At 42.9% G+C, this 21,835-nt stretch overlaps 1 protein-coding gene across 5 annotated transcripts in view; it reads right to left on the reverse strand.

Moving 5' to 3' along the window:
* The window catches only part of DPP4 (dipeptidyl peptidase 4), an 84,910-nt gene that overhangs the window by 27,061 nt on the left and 36,014 nt on the right, over positions 1-21,835 (reverse strand). For all 5 annotated transcript variants that reach the window (XM_074363783.1, XM_074363782.1, XM_074363781.1 and 2 more), the window contains 10 exons: positions 20,201-20,253; positions 20,013-20,085; positions 19,080-19,200; positions 14,923-15,083; positions 13,349-13,461; positions 5,473-5,608; positions 3,662-3,706; positions 1,485-1,592; positions 1,138-1,205; positions 160-213 (listed from right to left, as the gene is read on the reverse strand). In XM_074363783.1, the coding sequence (XP_074219884.1) occupies positions 160-213; positions 1,138-1,205; positions 1,485-1,592; positions 3,662-3,706; positions 5,473-5,608; positions 13,349-13,461; positions 14,923-15,083; positions 19,080-19,200; positions 20,013-20,085; positions 20,201-20,253 (932 nt within the window). The remainder of the gene's footprint in view (positions 1-159; positions 214-1,137; positions 1,206-1,484; positions 1,593-3,661; positions 3,707-5,472; positions 5,609-13,348; positions 13,462-14,922; positions 15,084-19,079; positions 19,201-20,012; positions 20,086-20,200; positions 20,254-21,835) is intronic.

The following is a 21,835-nucleotide window of genomic DNA, read 5'->3' on the forward strand; positions in this document are numbered from 1 at the left end:
TAATTCCAGCTTAATATATTAGGACTAGGCAAAAAACACTAAGTTAGTAAGTAAGTAAATATATAAATAAATAAATAAATAAATAAATAAATAAATACAAGAGACAGAAATTGTTCCTCAGCTAAAAGCTCAAGTCAACAACTTGATAAAAACTCTTACTTATAGAGATTTCTTCCTCCCGGCATTCCTTTATGTTCATTACTAATGTAGTATCTGGGAAGGAAACAAATGAAATATATGTTAATCATGTTTTTAAGTTAACACCAAGCGTTAGTGTTCATGGACGTGTACATGCCTCAGTGCTTGCCCTTCACTGACCATTCTTCCCGGCCTCTCATCTTCAGAAGCCATTTCCACTCCCCCACCACCAGCCCCGTCATCTCTAAATAGGGGATTCTTTTTGTAGCAGACTAAAATATCTGAATACGGGGATTGCTCCCTTAATTGCAGTGGCAAGTAAAAACTCGAAGTCTTCTGTAGGAAAAATATGACTGGACAACTAGCCTGAAGCTGAGACCTCGTTTATCAACGCCGTTTTCCATATTTGTTGTTTCACAACACAAACCACTCGCTGGCAGGGGCTGCGTCCTCCTGAGAGTGGCAGAGCCACTTCTAAAGAAGACCTTCAGAAACTGCTTTGGGAAATGGCAAAACTCTTGCGTGGTGAAACCAAAAAAGAACTATACAAGTGCCCAAGAAATTCTAAGGAAAAACAATGCTCCCTATCCCATCAGTTCGTGTGTGGTAGTTGACGGGCCTCTGCAAAGCTTTCCATTTTCCAAAGTCAGGCCAAGACACGGACAGATGAAGTCGCCTCTCCCAGCCTTCCAGAAGTTCAGTGTCAAGTGAAATTTAACAAAATGCCCCTGAAGGCTAGGTCTTTAAGAAAAAGAGGCTACAGCTCTTCCAACGCAAAGCAGGTAAGAGCAAGAGGTAGAGCTGCTTGGTGGCAGGGCATCAAATCTGCTAAGCATATGTGAAAATCATTAAGGCTTCCGTATGTTAAAAAGCAAAAAGTACTGAACACATTCCAAACAGTCTACTCTTCATTTGTAGAAGATTTTTCCCTATTTCTGGGCAAAGGAGGGTGTGATTATGTCAAACACATTGCTATCTATTGATAATTAGAATACTTACAGGTAATCCCTGGTAAGAGCTTCTATTCCAATGACTTCCCAGGCACCTTTTGTAATAAATGTGCAATTCTGATGTGATTTTAAAAAAAAAGAGGTTTATTAGACTCTCCTCCTAATCAAATTTAAGGGGATGATTAAATCATTTGTACCAGGAATTCGGATAATCTCAGATTTTTTTCTTGGTTCTCCCCACCCCTCCCACCTTACTCTGAATACCGCTGGAGAATTTGAACCAGTCTGACTATTTGTACACATTGATCAACATTACCAAATAATTTCCACTTCAAGTTAGTTTGAAAAAAAAAAAAAAGGAGACCAATCCAAAATAAATTATGTAAAAATACTCACTCTCTTATCTGTCTGGAAATGACAAATGTGTTTGTAGCCCTCTTCATTGCTGATGATCTTGTAGAAGCTGCTCCCATCAGAGGTAAAATGAGGTTCTGCAGGCCTAAACTAGAGAATAATAGAAAACACAAAACACGGTAAATCACATTAGCCTCATCTCAGTACCAACTTTAGTTTCAGGAAGTCCTCCCAACAACACCTATGCTCAAAACCCACGTTTCATTTATTTGTCAAATGAGATCAGAGCGTCTCAAAAGAAAATTCTTCTTCTAGAAAATGCGACAAAAAGATCTAACGCCTGGGGAATTGTTTGCAGGGAGTAAATGAAAACATGCACAAAAAGACATAGGACACTCAACACGTAGCCGGGGTTACTATCACCCTGAGGCACCTTCTCTTACGGAGGACAACTCTGTGACTTCTGGCCATGGATGTGAGACAATGAGCATAAGCCTTTCAGTTCTACATGTCAATTGCTTTGATGTCATAAACGTGCTTTCTTGAAACAGGCTAATACTGTTTTTGACTGTTTCAGGTTGGAGGTGGTTTGGAGTTTGAGGGATTTTTTTTCCTATCCCTGCTTCTTACACATAATTCTTTTTGAAAGTCAGACTTAGAAACTCTTTCACCATTTCTGGACTGGATACCATAAGGAATGTCTGTCATATATTTCCTATGGGAACATTCATCTAGTTACCATCTTTATTATAAGCCTTTTCATTTTACTAAATAGGATCAACAATTTACCAAAAAAACAGTTGTATGGAAATATAGAACAAAATTTCCATTTTTTACAGTTCAATAAAAGATAGTTCCCAGAACATAATGTCGTTTAAGCAGGAGTATCCATCCCAGCCCGAAAAGAATATGTCGCTTTCTGACTTCGATTTCCTTACTACATTTGAGAGCAGGTAGGGAGGGGATGGTCTTTTAAAACTGTTGGTTCACTTCACCCTCCATGTTTCCTCTCTCATCATCTCCCATTTGGGGAAGGAAAAGAAAAGCTTCCCTCTGCTATTTAGTGATTCAAAGCGAACTCATTTATGGAGCAAGCCGAGGCGTGCCGTACACTTGGTGTTCTCATTACAGAGCTCTGAAACACATTCCCCTCTCTAGACCTGTGTTCACAGCCTTATCTTTTTAATACATTTCCCTGTTTCCCCTGGATGGAGTTGTGCCTAGTAGAAATGTGTGAAAAGTGGCATCTGTCTGGTTAAATACAGAGAGGAAAAAACATATTTTTTTCAAAGAGTCGTGAGGAAGTGTAGCATGTCTCTTGCCATGGAGGAAACCACTTTTCATGTTGGCAAACCTCTCCCCTCTGCCCAATCAATGCCTGAGGAAAAAGGACGTGTGACTGCTGGGGAGCTCCGAGCCCAGCTGGAAGGGGTCCTGTTCCTGGACCGGGGGCCGCACCCCTGTGCTCCGCGTGATGAGAAATCTTTACATTTTTTATGTCACTTTGTTTCTCTCTTAAAGGGGCTTAATAGAAGCGGTCATAAAAATTAAGTGCGAGTCACTCATCCTCTTTCACATGAGGTGCCAGCAAGGCTGGAGGGCTTCATTTGTTTGCTTCATTCTATGGTCTTAGAGCACCGAGGCCGGTGATTCTGCACGAGGGGTAATGAGAAGCACGGGAAGTCCCGGACGGTCGCTGTGCTTTCTGGGATAAAGTTCGCCATCCAGGGCTTAGTGAACTTAGTGAACCCACATGAGTGTGATTTCCTCCAAAGAGAGGTGCAGAGCGGGTGTGGTGTGTGCACTGCTGAGTTTCTCTGTCTCCTCAAGCCTTTCTGCAGGCTGTGGGCGGAAACCATGTTTTCTGCCTCCGAAGCACAGACCTTTGAATATGAGGCCACCAGGACATATTGGTATCTTGGCCGCCTTTCAGCAACGGTTGCTTTGTAACTTCCTGGGAGCTACGACTTGCCTATGACTTTTGTCTGTTCTTCTCTTGACTTTTCACTTGTTCTTTGACTTTTTTCTGAAAGAGCACATTATCTATTCTCTGTAAAAAGATATCTCTACAGGGAGCATTTAAATATGATGAGAAATCGGTCAGTCAGTATTTTCATCAATAACAAATAACACAGGGCCCTCTTTGGTTTAGCTACATGTTAAATAGCTCTGAGTATTGGATTGCTACTACAGAAAACCCCATAACTCTCACAACTTACTCTTCCAACCCAACCAGTGGTACTCGTTTCAATGTGTTGCCGTCCCTAGGGAGAGAAAAAACACAAGGAGAAAAAGTGAGGTTCTTTAGCTATTCTTTAGCTACAATTTGTAGCAATTTAAGCAAGATTGCACCTATAATAAAATAATTGAAAACTACCTCCATTCACATATTCATATTTATGTTAGTACTTTTCATGCAGTTACATTAGAACACTTACCTCTCTCACCTACAGCTCTGTCCTGAGTGTGTAACCCATGTGCCGCCCTGGAAAAGCTCCCTCAGCGTTTTCAGTTTAACAGACCCAGAACTGAAGACCATCGTTCTCTCTCCCACAGCCCCACCAGCTTGTTCTTACTCCTTCATTCTTCTCTTGCTTAGTGGCACCATTCACCCAAACCAGAGACCTAAGAATCATTTCAGAACCCGCCACTCTCAGCCCCTGTCTTCTAGTTCTCAGACTTCTCTTGTCCTTCTCACGCTGCTGCCTTAGTCTGTGTCTTGCCGGGTTTCCCAGGCTCACGGCCCTGATCGCCTGGTTGGAGATCCTGCTGCTCTTCTCTGCTTCCAGTCTGCTCTCCACCCTGCTCAACCCACAGCTGACCTCATCAGGCAACAGACAGTTCTACCTCATTATGATCCTTTTATTTAAAACCTTGAAATGGCTCCCAATGTCTTACAAGGTAAGTCCAAACTCCTCAGAATGGCACCTGAGCCTTAGTCTGTATCTCTAAACTCAGTTCTCAGCATTGTGCTTCTCCTCCAATCCTCAGTCCTACGTACTCCCAGACCCTGCAGGCTTCAAGCTCTTCACCCTGGATGTCCTTGCACAGCCTCTGCTCATAGGGTCCACATGCCTTCATCTTCCCCGGAAAGGACAACTTACCCCAGGTCCTCCCGAGTCACCCTCCGTCACCTCCCATTCCCTGTGCCTGCGCCCAGTCACGCTGATTCTCTTCTTTTGCCCTACATTTCCTCTGTACCTTGCTTATACCCTTTGAGGGCACAGTATCCTGACATTAGGATGATTTAATTGTCAGGAAGCAAAGAGCTGGGTCTTCTAGTTTGGACTCTGGCTGTCATGTGACTTAAGCAAGCTCCTTAACCTTACTGAGTCCCACAGTGCCTGGCTACTGTGAGTGTTCAAGGAATGGTAACTATTACTGTTGATTTTCATGCCAGTATTCCCTACTAGAAAAATAAACATTTTGGGGACAGGCATGCTGCCTGATTCTGTTTTTTATTTTCCATTCAGAGCTATGCCTAGAACTTGGAACATACTAGGTAATTCAGTGATTGCTGTATAAATACCGAATGATTGAATCAAGAAACAGGGTAGAGTGGGGTGAGGGGCAAGATTTCTGAGGCAAGAATCTGCCCTGTGCCCAACCAGGATGGAGCAGAGTGGGAGGTGTGTAGGCACAGAGCCCATTACCAGAAAAAGTCTTGTCGAGATGTCCTTGACCTATGCCAGCAAACCTCTCCCAGGCACTAGCTCTCCTGAGGCTGTTGGTCCCAGGGGGGCTTTGATTTTGATCCACCAGCTGGACCCTGTGGTCTCCAATCACCACCACCCCTTTCCCAAGTCATAGTATCCATAACGAAAACAGTATGACCAGTGAGAGAAGGTGGAATCAAAGTACCTCCAGGTAGCAGATGACCTAAATGTCAGTCAAGACTTATGGCCTCAGGGCCAGACCCAGAGTCAGAAAGAACAGAAACTCAAACTTGATTTCCTGATAACTCTCTGTTTTCACACGGCCCTCAGATCCTGGGTAGATTTGGAAGCGGAATATCTCGATTCAACTTTACCACTGAGGAAGCCCATCTCCCGGTGGACTCATCATAGTCACAGACATCCATGATTGAATAGTTCTGAATCCTCCGGATCCACTGCAGAGAAATCCTTTTCTCGGTTACCCATGTCACGCCACACAAGTAGTGGTCCCTGCAAGGAGGGAGGGAAGGAACCATGAAGGGAGGGAGGGAGAGAGAGAAACATTATTTCCAGACCTTGGTGCAAATAGACATTTTACTCAATGAAATCAGCCTTCACAGGAATACAATTTATTTATTTTTGGGGTGGGAGTAATTAGGTTCATTTATTTATTTGTTTATTTATTTAATGGAGGCACTGGGGATTGAACCCAGGACCTCGTGCATGCTAAGCATGTGCTTTACCACTGAGCTATACTCTCCCGCCGGCATACAATTTTAAATAGTTGTTGAAACCATTTAACACCATAGTATTTTACCTTTCCTTAAGGCTCAACATGTAATTTAATTCTGAATGGCAATTAAAATCTATCTGATGGGAAACAGCAGCTAAAATCCCACGGGGGTGTAGCACATGCAACTCGTGGCTCAGGACTTTACAGGTCCTCAGCTGGCCTTTGGTGGTGCCAGGGTGTCAAGGGTGACATTTCCCATGTTTTTTCTGCTGCCTTGAGGGAACATTACAGGAGGCCAAGGACGCTGGTTGAGATCTGAGTATTTTCTGGTAATTTGATGTTCTTGTCTAGAAAAGTCTTCCTTGTGGCGAGAAACTGCAGTTGACCCTTTCCTTAACTTCATTTCCAAAGAAGAAAAAGTTGACTCACATATCTACAAACTTTAAAGAGCAAATAGTTATATTGTACAAATCTTTTCTCAAGAGTCAAAATATGAGTCATGTGAAGAAATTCAGGGAACTTTTGGTATTTTAACGTAAGTTTACAGAAACAGAGGGATCTGGAGCAGGGCGTCCTCCTCCAACGCAGACCTTTAACAATTTTTGGAACTACGTTTGGAGTGATAGTGATAGGAATCCATAATTTACCTTTCTGCTAGCCTCCCTAAGTGCTTGCCCTGGATAATTTATTTTATTTGCTCCCCCACACGCTCTAGTGTGATTCTGTATGACTATTCGCAAGTCATTCCTTTTCAGTGTCTGATCAAAGCCTTGCTCCCTTTTGTCAGAAGGATTCCCAAGGAAGCCTTTCTCCCTGCCTCGCTCTCCATATGTCCCAGGCTGCATCCGTTCCTTTGCTCTTTCCCTCACAGGCTGTGCCCACCCCCTCTCCTGTCCCTGTGCTCTCCTTGCTTGACTGCAAACTCTCTGGGGCTGGGCCACAACTCTCTTGTTCACAGGGCATCTCCAGGGCCCAGCAGACCCCCGGCACAAAACAGACGCTCACTAAAATTCTGTGGAAAGCGGCACTGACCAAAGGGGGAAGTCCTGTCCTGTCCTTTGTGACCTACGTAGCTCTGTCCTTCCTCAGAATTCACAGATCAGTTCCAGTCTCCACTCCCTTCACAGGCACTAAGTCAAGCAACAAATATTTATTGAGCACTGAGGATGGATAAGGTGTTGGAGAAAGCACTTTAAACCCCTCATCACTTCACTATCCCCCTTTTCAGCAGGGGACCTTACTGTCTTAATGTGCCCCGGGTACCTGGACCTCCAGGCTGTCCCCACTGCAGGTGGCAGGCACTGAAAGAAGACCCAGCAGCAAAGCACCACATTCGCACAAAGAGGGACTCCTCTCCATTTCAGTCCTTTCTCTTGCTTATTGAGAACTAGTCTGCATGGCCAGTATTCCATGAACACCCTACGAGGCTTCCCAGCTGCCTCCTTTTGTCAGCTGCCCATCAGTCTGAAATCACAGTCATGCTCTAACTTCTTTAAGACTTACTCAAATACCCCTGCCCACGGTGCTTTCTTGGAGACCCCTCCTCCTACACCGCTGTCATGGGTCTCATGGCATTTCTCATGAACCGCCAGGCTGCGGAAGCTGAGAGGTGAACGCTCTTTTCCTGCCCAGGACCAGGGGCGCCTCACCCAGTCTGACTCTCCTGCGCTGAGCCTCACACAGAGGCATTAGATGAGAAAATGGAAAGGCAAACAAATCCTACTGGGGATAGGGGACAAATCCTTGTAAAGGGAACAGAAGAATGAAATGCAAGATAGAAAACAAAAGTTTTCCAAAAACATTTTCTAGACCAGGGTCCAGAAAACTTTTGCAGAAAAAGGCCAGCCAGTAAATATTTCCAGCTTTGCGGGCTACATGCTCTCTGTCACAGCTGCTCGACTCTGCCTTGGCAGCACAAAAGCGACTGGAGACAATACGTAAGGAAAGAGTGTGGCTGTGCGCCAGTGAGACACTGAGATGTGACGTCTGTGTACATTTCACATGTCAGGATGTAGTCTTTTTCCAATGATTTTTCTTCCCAACCATTCAACAATGCAAAAACCATTCTTATTTGTGGGACCATCCAAAAATGGGCGGGGGCTGGATTTGGCCAGAGGGCCCAGTGTGGGGGTGGGGGCAAACTCTTGTTCTGTACCCGTAGTTCTTATTATTTTAGGTCAAAACTGCTTTATAAATCTGATTAAAATCATATACCTCTCTCTAGGGAGAAAAAAAGGGCTTTCCACACACATGCACATATTTTCCAAGGGTTCCATGGGCATCGATTATGAGAAAGGTCTCCAGAAACAGCCTTCCTCTTCTCTCAGGTGGCCTGGTGGGAGGAAGGGACAGGCGAGGTGGGAAGAAAACCCTTTCATGTGATTAGCGGGTCACCTGGTACTAAATAACTACTTTATCTACTATTAGCCATAAATTATGCTTCAGGTTTAGCAATCAGTCATAGAAAAGTAACTTTTCCCCATTTGAAAACATTGAGCAATGGAATTTGGGGAGTCTGCCAGGAAACTCACGTGCATCTGGCATCTTCCCTGCCCATTTCTAGATCAAAGGTTTGTGAACCTGTATCCTCCACTACCTCTGTCACTCTCCACAGCCCAGGATGTACTCTGCACCCTGTGAGGACTCAGTAAGGGTGGTTCACCAGTGGAGCAGACTGTAAATTTTGAATTCTTCTATAAATGTACCTCTCTTCAGGATTTGGAATTGAGGGGAGACAGCATGAGGGTGCATAGCCCAGCCCTGAGCTGAGATCATGCCAGGCCAGGATGTCAGTGAGTTGTGAAAAAGATCAAGAAAACCAACGGCTTAATTGTACTTTTTACTGGAAGGCTGAAGCCCCCACTTAAGACCAGAATCATCCAACAAGCAGTACCATCAGCTATACTTTGCAACTACGTGCCGATTTTGTTCTGTAAAAACAGAGAGGCACGTATTGAATGGACCGTTTATGGTGGTTGGGGGTGGGGTGGAGGAGGGAGCATCCAGGCAGCTTGGCCTTCCCTGGAGCCACTGACTGCCTATCCCAGGTTAGACATTGGGGTCCACCAAGCTCTTCTAACTTCTGGAACAGGATGAGTCCAGGAGGAATAGGGTTGATTTTAATATTAAAGCGATGAAGTAATTTCTGGACACTAGGAGTTCACACCCATGTGGAGTCTCCTGTGTGCCAGGAACTGGTCTGAGTGCTGACGTGAAGCTCATGACCACCTTAGGAGGGAGGAATGTTAGAGCTCGTGTTCTGCAGATAAGTAAACAGAGTGTAGCGAAGTTAGGTAACTTGTCCGAGGTCATACGCTGGAAAGGGTCGGAGTCAAAACCAAACTAAGCAGCTGGCTTCAGATGTCCTGCCGCACGTCATTCTCTCTGCAGAACGTCCACCCACCCTCTGGTAAACACTGTTAGTTACCTTCACCCTCTTGCTTCTTTTCAGGATGAAATTCCGCACTCTATGAAATCTGTTTATTCCTAGAGAGTGTGTGCAGACTGAATAACTGAATTTTATAAAGCAAATCATACTTGAATGCACAAGGAGGGACTTGCTTTGGAAAGTTATACTACAGGGCATCGCTTTGTAAAGTGACTGTTGCCTTGCAAACAGTAGGCATTTAATAAATGTCTGTTATGTGATACTCATTTGTGGAAATGTTTCTTTTGCTATAAAAATGGTACTTAAAATGAGGTACCTATTACTAACTGGAAAGCAGACTGGAGAGAAAAACTGCTGCTAAGAGCAACGGCATAGGGTGGAGTGATTAACTCAGTGAATCCCCTGGGGAAGCAGGCATTCTGCCTGCGCAGCCCGCAGGCTCTATGCCACCCTCTGCTCCGACAGGGACACCAACCCTCCCGGGTCTGCTGACAGATGGCCGAGGACACGCAAGGCTAGGGTGAGATGGAGCAGACCCGGGGGATGCAGTGCCCACAGCGTGTGAACTCCTAGCCTGCTTCCTTTCTTGCAGGGCTCACTAGCTTCCGGGGTATTTCAGTCCAGTTCATTTATCTCCTGCTGAAAATCTCAAACCCTGAGGTCCCTACTTTATAGACCAAGGGTTATCAGCTGTTCCGAGGAGACATAGCAAGCCTTTATCTATTGTGTCCCTCAGGAGCAGAGAGAACCAGGGGCGGGGGAGGGGACAGGTCATGAGCTGGGTGTGCGGGGGGGCCCCAGAGTCATTCAGCAGTAAAACACGCCTGCCCTAATCCTCTAGCTTCAAGCCACAGAATTTGCAGATGCCTGGGAGGAGGCAGAGAAGACGAATTGCCACGCAAATTCATTTTGAAGGCTATCTTTCATGGTGCTGGCTATATAAACTCCTATACCACACACACAAAGTCATACACGTTAACACACCTCAACCATCCACCCAGTCGTCCATCCATTCCTACATGAACGTGTCTATTCATTTATTCTACACGTATCGATTGAGCACTTGCTATGTCCTGTGAGGTTCTGGAGATCTTATGGTAAGACTTGGCCGGCCCCTACCTGTAGAATTCATCTTGCGTCAGTCCAGCCATGTGAAGCACTGCTCTCACTAAAAGTTAGGAGATGTATGGTTTTACATTATCTGCTGTTTTGTCTCAAATATTCTGAGCTCTCAAATTCCCAGTACAGGTAGTCAATACAAGTGAACAGCTTAACGAATCTGATCAGCTGGTGCTCTGACTCAGCAAGGCCAGCAGTCTGAAGGACGCCCCTCACACTCGCTACAGGAGCCCAGTCTAACAAAGTGACCAAGGAGCCTCATCTTCCTGTAGGATTTCAGCTGCTGGAAGCTCTGTGATGAAAGAATGTGGCCTATGGAGAAAATTAGCGATGGGCATCTGTTCAGAGGACAGAAGACACTCGTTCTCGCAGGGTCTCACACCCCAGGAGCTAGGGAATTACCACATGACACAGCAGAGGGTGCCGGGCAGCTCAGGAGGCGTCGCCTGCCTGGATTCACTTGGCCCTGCTGGTCTCTGCACGAGGCCAGAAATCAGATCAGTGCCGTGCACTAGAACATTTTCTCCAGGGGGAACACAAGCTTGGTTGCAGCTAAGCTGCAGCCGTACTGATGTTAACAGAGACCAGAGCTGGATCTGCAATGTCATACACAACACACTCCTTCCTGCAGCAGTTCCAAAAACAATTCTTTGGTGAAGTACGTTCCACAGCAAATACCCACAGTAAGTGAGGCTGCCCTCACCCTGAGTATGGCCTAAAGAGCTTCAAAGAATAGACTTAAGGGTTCATTTAGGGAGGGAGAAAAATAAGTCCTTAAACCACTGAAGTTCCTGGAGCTCCAAAATTCACAACTGCACCTTGGAAAGTAATTTCTTAGTGGGGAAGACTCACTCCATCTCTTCATCTGTGAAATGGCCGTGAAAAGGACATCACAGGAGCAGGCGGGTAACAAAGGAGATGATGTGAGCAGAGCACCAAGCCCAGTCCCCAGCACAGGAATCACCCGATACATTTAAACTGGATCGTTCGATTACTCTGGCCCGGCAGGTGCAGGCCTCTGTCCTATTTCCAGCTCCCACTTGCTGTGTGACCTAGAGCAGATGCATTTACCTCTCTGGGCATCAGATCTCTCATCTGTGTCTCACAGTGATGTTCTGAGTGTGTTCTGGAAGCCCTGTAGGTTCTGTCTATTCTGAGACTCCAGGAAGAAGGAGAGGGGACCGGGACTGGGCCTGGGACCCGAGCAGCCAACTGCTGTTTGCTTTCTGGCACTGCATCTCTGTGTTGTATCACACTTGGCCAAAGGTTTCTGGGTCCTTAAAAACATTTGTAAGGCCCAAAGCCCCTTCCAGATCTAAAATCTTTCAGAGCAGGAGCTCTCGGCAGGCAGCTGTTGGGTGTCGACCAAGAGGGCACACAGGGCCTGGGGCTCTTTCCCTGGACCCCTGAGCTTCTGCGTGCTCAGTGATGCCTCCACGCCAGAGCTCTTCCTCCCCTGTGTCCTGTTCCATCTGCTCCTCCTCCAGGAAGCTTTCTTTGATCCCCAGGGTCAGAGAAAACCCATCTCCCCCTCCTCAGAATGCCTCCAGCCTTTTGTGTATGCCTCTGTCATTGGCACTTTTGGAGTCATCTATGGACACATTTCATACCCTCCACCTTATCGTAAGTGCCAGAAGGCAGACTCAGCCCTTCAGACATTTGTGAGTGTAAGTAGTGGGTGCTTAATCAATGTTGATGGAAGAGATGGCTGGACGGGACCAAACAACAGACTTTAGAACTCTGGGTACATTTTTCTACCCTTGCACAAACTCAGGGGAAAAAAAATCAATTTACTAATAATTTTCTCTCAGAATGAAGAAGTTAACATAGATATTTCTAACCAAGTCAATAAATTAATAACCACAGGACAGAGCCTACAGCATCTCTGAGGCGGTAAATGCAACCTTGAGAAGGAAGATGCTTCCATATTGCCCTGACGATAACTTCAGGCCTCTGAGGGCATCAGCTGAATTCACACGGAGGGAGGGAGAACACCTATCGGAGTGCTTACAAGCTCTTTCTTTCAATCAGAAAGGTTTGCATATGACTCCTACTGGCTCATTTTCTTAAACTCTAGACCTCATTTTCTTATCTGTAAAACAGACATATAATAATAGTTGTTGGAAGGAGTTACTTTAAAGATTAACAGGATAAAGCATGTGATAACCCCCGTGTCTGGCACACAGTGAGTGCTCAATATATGCTAGTTATTATTTAGAAGCAACAACAAAACCAACATAAACAATGGAAGTGAATAGAGAGCAACCTGATTGCAAGTTTCATCCAATTTGGTGTTTATCTTTAGAGGAAAATAAAGGAGAGGCTGAGAATTTCAAGCCACCAAGGATCATTCAAGCACATCAGTGCTATGGGGCTCCTTAAGTTTAATCCACAGTTCCCCTGAATTTCGCGAGGTCTTACCAGGCCCTGCAAAGCCCCGTGTGATCTGACCTTACTCCCACTGCTCCCCTCCCCTCTCAGAGGGCCCCAGATCCTAACCTCTCGGCAGGGCCTCTCCTGCACCAAGCAGGCTCCCTCTGCAGGGACTTTGAACCTGCTCTTCCTCTGCCCGGACACCGCTCCCCTAGCTCTCCGTGTGGCCAGATCCTCCCTCTTCCTTCACATCACTGTTCACAGGTCTCAGAGAGACCTTCCCTGACCTCTCTCTGCCATCACCATCATGTCTGCCTTCCCATGATTGTCTTCACAGCCTCTCATGACCTGACATTTTATATCTTTATTTGTTTACCTGGTTATTGTCAGCCTCCCTGCCCTCTCGGGTAGGCTCCATGGCACTAGTCACTGCACAGCCCCACCATGGGAGCCGTGCCTGGCGGGAAGACGTGAGGTAGGTGCTCAACAAAGTGTGGCTGAACCGAAGAATGAAGGACAGGCTAGCCCCCGGGACACCATGGGACACTGCCATTGATTCTGCCATGCACTTTGGAAGTGTTCTCCCTGGGAGCTATGGAACTGCTTACAGCACAAGCATTTGGGTTAAGAGTCTTACCCTATTAATACAGAAGCAGGAGGGACGATTTGTCGGGAAGTAGCATTGACGTTTGGGCTGAGTGTGCTGGTATCTACAACAAAGAACTTTACAGTTGGATTCACAGCTCCTGCCTAGGAGATGACAATCACAGCATTGGTACTGACCACACAAACAAAACATAACATCACTGCACAAGTTTAAAGCTGTACAAAAATGTCGGCATGATGGCCATAAAATGATAAACAATCAGACATTCTCAAACAATTTAATATAGATAAAATGAATATGAGGGAGAGTCATGAAATGTTTGGACAGAGTATATATATTTAATATTATATATATATAATATATAAATTAACTTTGGGTCCAAAGTAACATGAATGTTTATAATTTATGCACTTTGTGCAGATAAGGGTAAACTTGTTAAAATCAATCCTACTAATCTGCACACATACCCTGACTCCAGAAGACAAGGAGACTGATGGCTGATCACTAGGAAGAATTCCCTGGCCTCAGCCAAAGACACAAGCCACCAGGAAAATTAGTTTACCTGAGGCGAGAGCCAAAATGCTACTTGGGAATCCATCATTCCCACTCCAAATTCAGGTTCACCACTTTGGAGCTCGACAATCAATATTATGACAGAAATCTATAAAATCATTTTATATATACACATAGATCTTTAATTGACAAATTAGTTAGAAATAATATGATATTTTTAGCGAGAACATTCTATGGTATTTTTTTTTGCCAGTTTCACTCTTCAAAAAATAACATTCCACTGAAAATACATCTCCATATTTAGTCTCTGATTTTTTTTTTCTTTTAACTTCCTCTATTTTCCTTAAAATGGCAGCTCTTCATAAGGCAAATTGAGTGAGTTGGTAAAAATAAAAATCCCTTTTCCTTTTTGCCTACAGCAAAAACACTTTACTATCAGATTTTTCCATAGATTATACCATGGCCATTATTATTATGACACTTGTGAAGAATCAAGTTCCTTTCTAAATCTCCCTCTTCCTTGGCTTATACTGCTTAATAAAGCTCTTTCATTTTCATAAACATGCATCCTGGAGGGGCAAAACAGTCTGGAAAACCAAGACGTGCCACTATTATTCCAAATGTAGGACGCGTGAAATTTACATTAGTGCCAAATCTATAATAGAACCACTAAAACTAGTCATGTATCTGTTAGTTCGTAATACAACCTGATACATAACCAAGCTTTTCAACTTCATCTAGGGCACATTCCAACTTCTACAAATGAGACGAGCTTGTGATTCAATTACAGCCTCTCTCTTCCTCCATTCAAACATTTTCATTCCCCCTACCTCTTTCAAAAGCATTTTCCCCATCTTTTTCGGCTTGTCATTCCTCAAAGTTTTTGGAGAAATTACAAAACCTTAAATCACACTCTTTCCTAGGATAATAAAAATACTTTAAAATTGCCAGCTGCTGTTGACTTCAGCAAGAGTAATCACAGCAAGCTGTTGAAGAGAGACTGACAATATTTTCATTAGCAGGAAAGGATTAAATGAAACCATTCTCTTCCCATCAAATCACGGATCCACTATATGAACAGGAGCACAGACCTTTGGATATGGAATGCGCACAGTCTTTGGGTACTGCAGTGACTCATCAGAGTAGAAGGAGTACTCAATCAGCGGGACTTCCGTGTCATTAAATTGCGCATATGCTAAAAAAGTGCCGTTTGGAGACCACCACAGAGCGGAGTAAGCACTGAAGACTTCCTCTGAAAAAAGACAGAAATTGTTCCGTTACAAGAAGTAGCTGATAAATTGGCTCTGGCATTCAAAATATTATTCTCATTAGCTTGAGTAATTACAGTAGAGTTCAACTAATGAACCACTTTGCATTTGCTGGGCTTCCAAAATCAGAGTAATACAAATGAGTAAAAATAAAATCTTCAAAGATAGATCTGGATTGTAAAAATAAGTAACCCGTTGGACCATTTTAGAATATTTTAGCACACAATATTTAATATAAACTCTACATTTTTTTCTTTATCTTATAATCCTCTAAATTTATGCCACAGAACATACTAAAAGTAAATTTCACACAAGGGGCTGATGGCTGATTCGCCTTTCTAATTTTCAAACAGTCAATATGCCAGGAGACGCTCCCCAGCTGGGCTCAGTTTGTGCTGAGCTTGCAAGGTACTGGTGGGTGGTGTGTGGCTCCAGGCTATCAAACCAATATGATGCTCAGAGCTAGTACTCTTGGCACAAAAAGTGTGGGAAGGATGGATTTAGAATGACAAGGAGTCATGAGAACCCTACCAAGAAACCTCTCTTTGCCTAGCCTGGAAACTGAAGATTCCGTTGGATTAACACCCTCCTCTGGTGTATCCGCTGACAGTGAGGGAAGAGGGTCAAAGGCAGAGGCAAATGAAAGGAAACGTTTTGCTTTCTAGAACAATGTTGGACTCGTTCTCAATCTCTGGCAAAGGTAGCTCCTTCTTATATGTTTATTTAGAAGACTATTCATGGGACTTCCAATCTCTGGCTCTTAAATCGCCAAAACCCACCAGGAACAGAGGATTCAGGTAGACTAGACGAAGCCTCCTAGTCCTTTATGCAAAGTTAACGCACACTTCTCATATTCTGCTGTGAGAGCGAAGGTGGAAGCAAAAGCATAAAAACTTGAATCTAACTCTTTGGAAATCATTTATTCCAATCACTTTTCTGATTCTTGAGGCCTCTTGACAAGTTTCTTCCAAATGCTTGGGCTTGTTTTCAATAATAACAATGGTAATAGTAGTAGTAGTAACAGTAAAAATAACAACAATAATAAAATATACTAATTATAATGATGAGCAGCTGATATTTAATGACTGCTAACCATGCACCAGACACTAATAAGTATCTGGCATCTATTATCTCAGCTGATCCTCACAATAACTCACTGTGAAGATGAGCAGAGAGAGGCAGGCAGACTTAAAGAGAGTAAGTCATTTACTCAGGGTCACGTGACCAATGGTAGCTAGAATCAAGGAAGAATCCAGATTTGTCTGGAGTCCAGGCTCCACTGTCCCTGCCTAGTTCAGCACTTCTCTGCTTGGTGAGGCAGCCTGCTCCCCCTTTAACTGCTTTATCCCTATAGCACTGAGTTACATTTATGCAGCAATTTACAATTTACAACACACTTATCTATTCGAACCCTGGGTGAGTCTATTCATAGGGTATTTTACAGAGAAGGCAACTAAGGCTAAGACTGAGTGAATTGCCAGAGACAAGAACTAAGACACAGGCTTTGTGATTCCAAGCCAAGGGGGTTCCCACTAAGAACGTCTTCACATACTGAGTTGATGTCTCATTCCTTGTGGCTTCTACCCACTGGTTCTAATCTAAGATCAAGATCCACTTACATAAAATGAATACAATTACAGCAAGGTTATGGTTGGTAAAATTACTTGTAAGTACAGGGAGCAAGTAGCATTCTGGGTTTCGAATTAGTAGTTGTTTAGAATACAGAACATATTTTTCCATATTGATGAAGCATCAAAACCATTCTTATAAAACTACTTCCAGTCAAACTCAAAGTCTTGAGAATGAAGGGACCACAGGTAGGGAGAAGGGCAAATAACACGGGAAAGAAAAGATTTTCAGCCCTGCCTAAAACAAAGCTGGCTGTGAGCACAGATGTGTCTTTGGCATCCCCCTAGCCCCGCTGTCTGCCCTGACTTCGACCTTCCCTCACCATCTTGTGAGACCTCCCGACTCACCACTCGGATCTGACCCTCCTTATGTGCCCCTAGACCTAGTTTCCTGCCCCTAATAGGATACTTTAACTTACTCCATGACAATTATTTGTTGGCTTCTTTGTCTCTCTCTCCCTGGGCTAAGTTCCCTGACAGCAGCAGTTGGGTGGCATTTGTCTCTGTGTCCCCAGCACCTGGCACAGCACCTTGTAGGTGGCTGGCACTCAATGAATTGCAAGGAGTTAATCACACCACCACTGTCAACACTACTACTCCGGGGGGTAGGGAGTGCTCCATCTTCCAAAAGTACTTCCTTCTCTATCCCTCCTCATCCTTGCTCTCACCAAAACTCTCATTTTCAGCTCTGGGTTAGGTAAATTACACTCATATGCAAGAGTGACTATCACATAATTAACTTCATACTAGGAGAAAAGGATTATCATTAAAAAAAATAAAATACTTATTAACTAAAGAAAGATGATAAACCATTAGAAAATCATGAAATAAAACTAAGTAAAAACAGGGAAATCGAGAGAGAAAGCTATGTGGGGACTCCAGGTGGGGTAGGGGCTCCTCTGTGAGCGTCCCTCCACAGTGTGGCACGTGGCCTTGTTTAGACTTTGCAGCTTTCTTTGTTCTTTTGCTTATAAACCTACAGATTCTCAAATGTACTCCTTTTTGCCCAAGAAGTCTTCATGGCTACAGTGGAGAGGGTGGCTGCAATGCGAGGGTGATCTGATATATGGAGAAGCAGATGTGCTCCTTTAAATACACAAAACCAATCATAGGAATTTCCCTGTAGGGACCGAAGTCCCATTTTTAAAGACAGGCTCACACTGAAACTGTGAAGCCTTTCTTCTCCTTGTGAATGGCTTAGTCATGAACAGGCAAAATGAGAGCCCTCCAGCTATTATCTCCCTCAGAAAGGACCCCTGTGTTGGGGTGTTATCTTGGAGATGCCCAGCTGTTCCAGGGAAGGGTTGGTCACAGCTTTGGGAAGAGGCTTTACCCAGCTCACGTCGGGGATTCTGGCGGTTGTGCTGTGCTATCCAAAAGGAATGAAAGATGTTTTTCAATCTCTAAGTGACTAGTGCTAGTAAATGTCATCATAAGTTCTAATCAAACACTTGTTTCTGGGCCATGGACATTTATCTTTCGTTTAAAGTATTTTCTGTTGTTGTTCTTATAATGTTACCCATTTAACAGAACTTGAACTGGTAAGAAACAAAATGAAGTCATGAGGAAAATTATTTTTTTAAGTATGAAGAAGAAATAACAGGATAAGGTAAGGATGAGTCTTTAATAAGCATGAGGCAGTCTAGTGAACTGTGTGGAACAGCCTCAAAATGCCTTTTACCTTGGCAATTGTAGATACGAATAATGTTTTCCTAATCGTTTCTAAAACTCTTTATCCTAAAAGAGAGAATAATTCTTTTTACCTTTTTCAGTTCTGTTTTTTGACCTCATTTTTTCCTACCTTCATAAACCCAGTCAGTTATTCCATTATATATCACATCTTTTTAGTTTTTTCTTCTTTAAAAACAAGAAATTATCATTTGTCCAAATTCAAATGAACACAAATCTTTTATAAAACAGGCATTTTCTTCCCCTCTCCTCCCCAACCTCCAGACAATATTTCGTCATCTTTTGGAATGTTGTGGGAATACTTAGATTTCCTTAGAAACTTCTGGGTTAGGTGGGCCCAATCAGAGAAATATCTGATGTTTTAATCTAGAGGCTTTTATGCCCCAGTAAAGCAGAAAAGCTACCTACACAGAAAGGCGCTTTGTAGCAGTAGAACAAAGACAATAGGAGCATTGATGAGACATTGAGGACAAGAGTGGCAGCAGCTACGAAATTCTTGGTTTATGAGACACCTGGCTTGTGAAGGCTGAAGGAGGATTTGATTACATTAAAAAAGGAACCTCATTTTGAATGTTAATGAACTGTCCCATTTTCAAAGGAAATGTATAACTGTTTTTGAAAATGTACAAATTTTCTGATCTGAAAAAGCTTTAACGTCCCTACCTTCATAAACCCAGTCAGTTATTCCATTATATATCACATCTTTTTTCCCAGTCCACGTGATCCTCTGACTTGGCAAGTTTGGTTCACTTTTAACATAAATATCATTGTTCCAAACGTATGCCTAGAAAGATTGGGGGGGGGGAGATGATAAATAATATGTTATATTTTATCCTGGAGTTTGAAAAAAAACATTTTATCAATTATTTTATCCCCCAAAATTGTTGGTAGGCAAGTGTAATGATTACCTTAGGTTATTCCATTTGAGCAGGAAAAGAGTCATTTACTCCCTCCCTTCAAGTTCTTAAATTATAAGTATACATGCTATCATCCCCAAATAATCTTAAAAACACTCCTTAACTATTAAAAAGAAGAAGCTCACAACCACTGCTCTTTGCTACTGAGGACCCGGAAGACTGGCCACTTCTTTACAATGACAGGTGCTTTGCATTTCTCTCTGGGGGAGGGGAGTGGAGGGAGGGCCCCTGGCCTGCCCAGGGGGTGAAGTTCAACTACAGATAAACAGTCTGTCTTTCTGTTTAGATTCTTTTGGACTTCGGACACTCTTAAGACTATAGAACATGAAGGCATATCTACGGTGATACAGAGAAAGTCACAGATCTAGCAGAAAGCAAGTATGCTTCAAAAAAGCCAAACCAAACCGAACCAAACAAAAACTTAAGTGCAACAGATTTAGAATTTAAGAGTTTAATAAACATTTCCCCAGTAAATAAACAATTGCCTAACAGTAGTTCAGAAACTTTTAGGAATTATATTTGCTATGTTAGACTAACAAAGTATTATTTTAGGTACTAACCCTCTATTTGATTGTGACCTACTGGCTTCCTAAGTTTCTGCTCTGTATCTGGGTTAGCAGCTTCTGCATATGAGAGATCTGAGCCATTATGTTTCTGACAAGGGAAGAAGCTCACTAACCAATTTATGACCCACTGGTGACCATGTGATCCACTGTGTGTTGTTTGGGATTCTCTCTTCTGTAATCAGCTGCCTGGAAAAACATAAAAAGAAATATTACCAAGTGAATAAATCAGTGGGATTCCTTTTCTTTTCAAACTATTATTACACTAGAAAAGCATAACAGATTTTAGGAGGAAATCACTGACCTTTTCTTTAAGTCATAAATGTCATATGAAGCTGTGTAGGAATGCCTCCATTGCTATGAAAGAAAACAGACATTTCAGGCTTCCATGATTCTTGAAAGTGTGACCACTTGCTTACAGGAGCTCAAGATGAGAGATAAAGCCATATAACATTGTATAATTCTCAGATTTTATATCTCACAATTCCCTATCTAGATTCTTAGAATTTTGGAGTTAGAAAATGTGTTAGGAACCATGTAGTACAAACTCCTCTGGACTTCATCTGTACCTCATCTCTGGTCCTACCCCTGCAAAGCAGACTCCCCAGAACCACAGTGGGCTGAGGTGCCATGTTCTGTGGAAACGTTATTCCTAGCACTTACCATGGTTATGTTAAGTTTACTGTTTGAAAAATGTAAATTCTTACTTTTCAACCATCTTATTGGCAAAATATCTTAAAGTTCACTAATTCTATTGCTGGTGGTGATGTGGAGAGATGTTTACCTTCCTACACTGATCATGAAAATATAAAGGGTTATAGATTTTTTTGAAAGCCACCTGGTAATATATATTAAAACTGAAATACGTATACCATCAATATTTTAAATAATCATCTCAAGAAGCTAAAAAAGGAAAAGCAAACCAAATCCAAAGAAATTAGAAGAAAAGAAATAAGAAAGGTAATCAAATAAAGAACACAGTAGAGAAAGGTCAACAAAGCTAAAAACTGGCTCTTTAAAGAAAACTAACAGTATTGCTAACAGAGAATAAGGAAAAAAAAAGTGTGAATAAATCATCTCAGAAATGAAAAATGGGACACCACAACAGACTCTACAGACACTAAAAGATTGTAAGATATTATTGTAAAAGTCTTTTACCAATAAATTTTAAAAATTAGAAAAAAGGACAAATTCCTTAAAGAACAAGTTATCAAAAGTGGGACTAGAAAAAATAGAGACTCTGAATAGTCTTGGATCTAATAAGCAAATTGAATCCATAAAGAACCTTTATACAAAGAAAACTCCCAGCTGAAATAATTTTTCAAGCAAGCTCCTTGTTATTTAGCCAAATGAGTTGAAAACTGATACCCACGCAAAAAGCCTCCACACAAAATTTTTACAGCAGCTTTATTGATAACTGCCAAAACTCGGACGTAACTGACATGTCCTCCAACAGGTGAATGGATAAACAATCCATGGTCCATTCAGACAACGGAATATCACTCAGCAATAAAAATAATTTGCTACCAAACCATGAAAAGAAATGGAGGGAACTTAAATGCAGACTTAAATTGCTAAGTGAGAGAAGACCGTCTGAAAAGGCAATCTACTGTATGGCTCCAACCAAATGACATTCTGGAAAATGCAAAATTACACAGGAGCAAAAAGATCTGTGGTTGCTAGGTGTTCGAGTGGAGGGAGGGATGAAAAGACGGAGGACAGGGGATTTTTAGGACAGTGACAATATTCTGTATGACACTGTAATGACAGATAAATGCCATCATGCATTATACATCTGTCAAAACCCATAGAATGTACAACAAGAAAAATAACAGGGGTTGGGGTGGGGTCGGGAGGGGTGAGGAGGTATATGGGAACTCCCTGTACTTTCCAGTCCTTTTCTGTAAACCTAAAGCTGTTCTAAAAAAATAAAGTCTAT

Source organism: Camelus bactrianus, chromosome 5 (assembly GCF_048773025.1).
Source record: "Camelus bactrianus isolate YW-2024 breed Bactrian camel chromosome 5, ASM4877302v1, whole genome shotgun sequence".
NCBI classification, from domain to species: Eukaryota; Metazoa; Chordata; class Mammalia; order Artiodactyla; family Camelidae; genus Camelus; species Camelus bactrianus.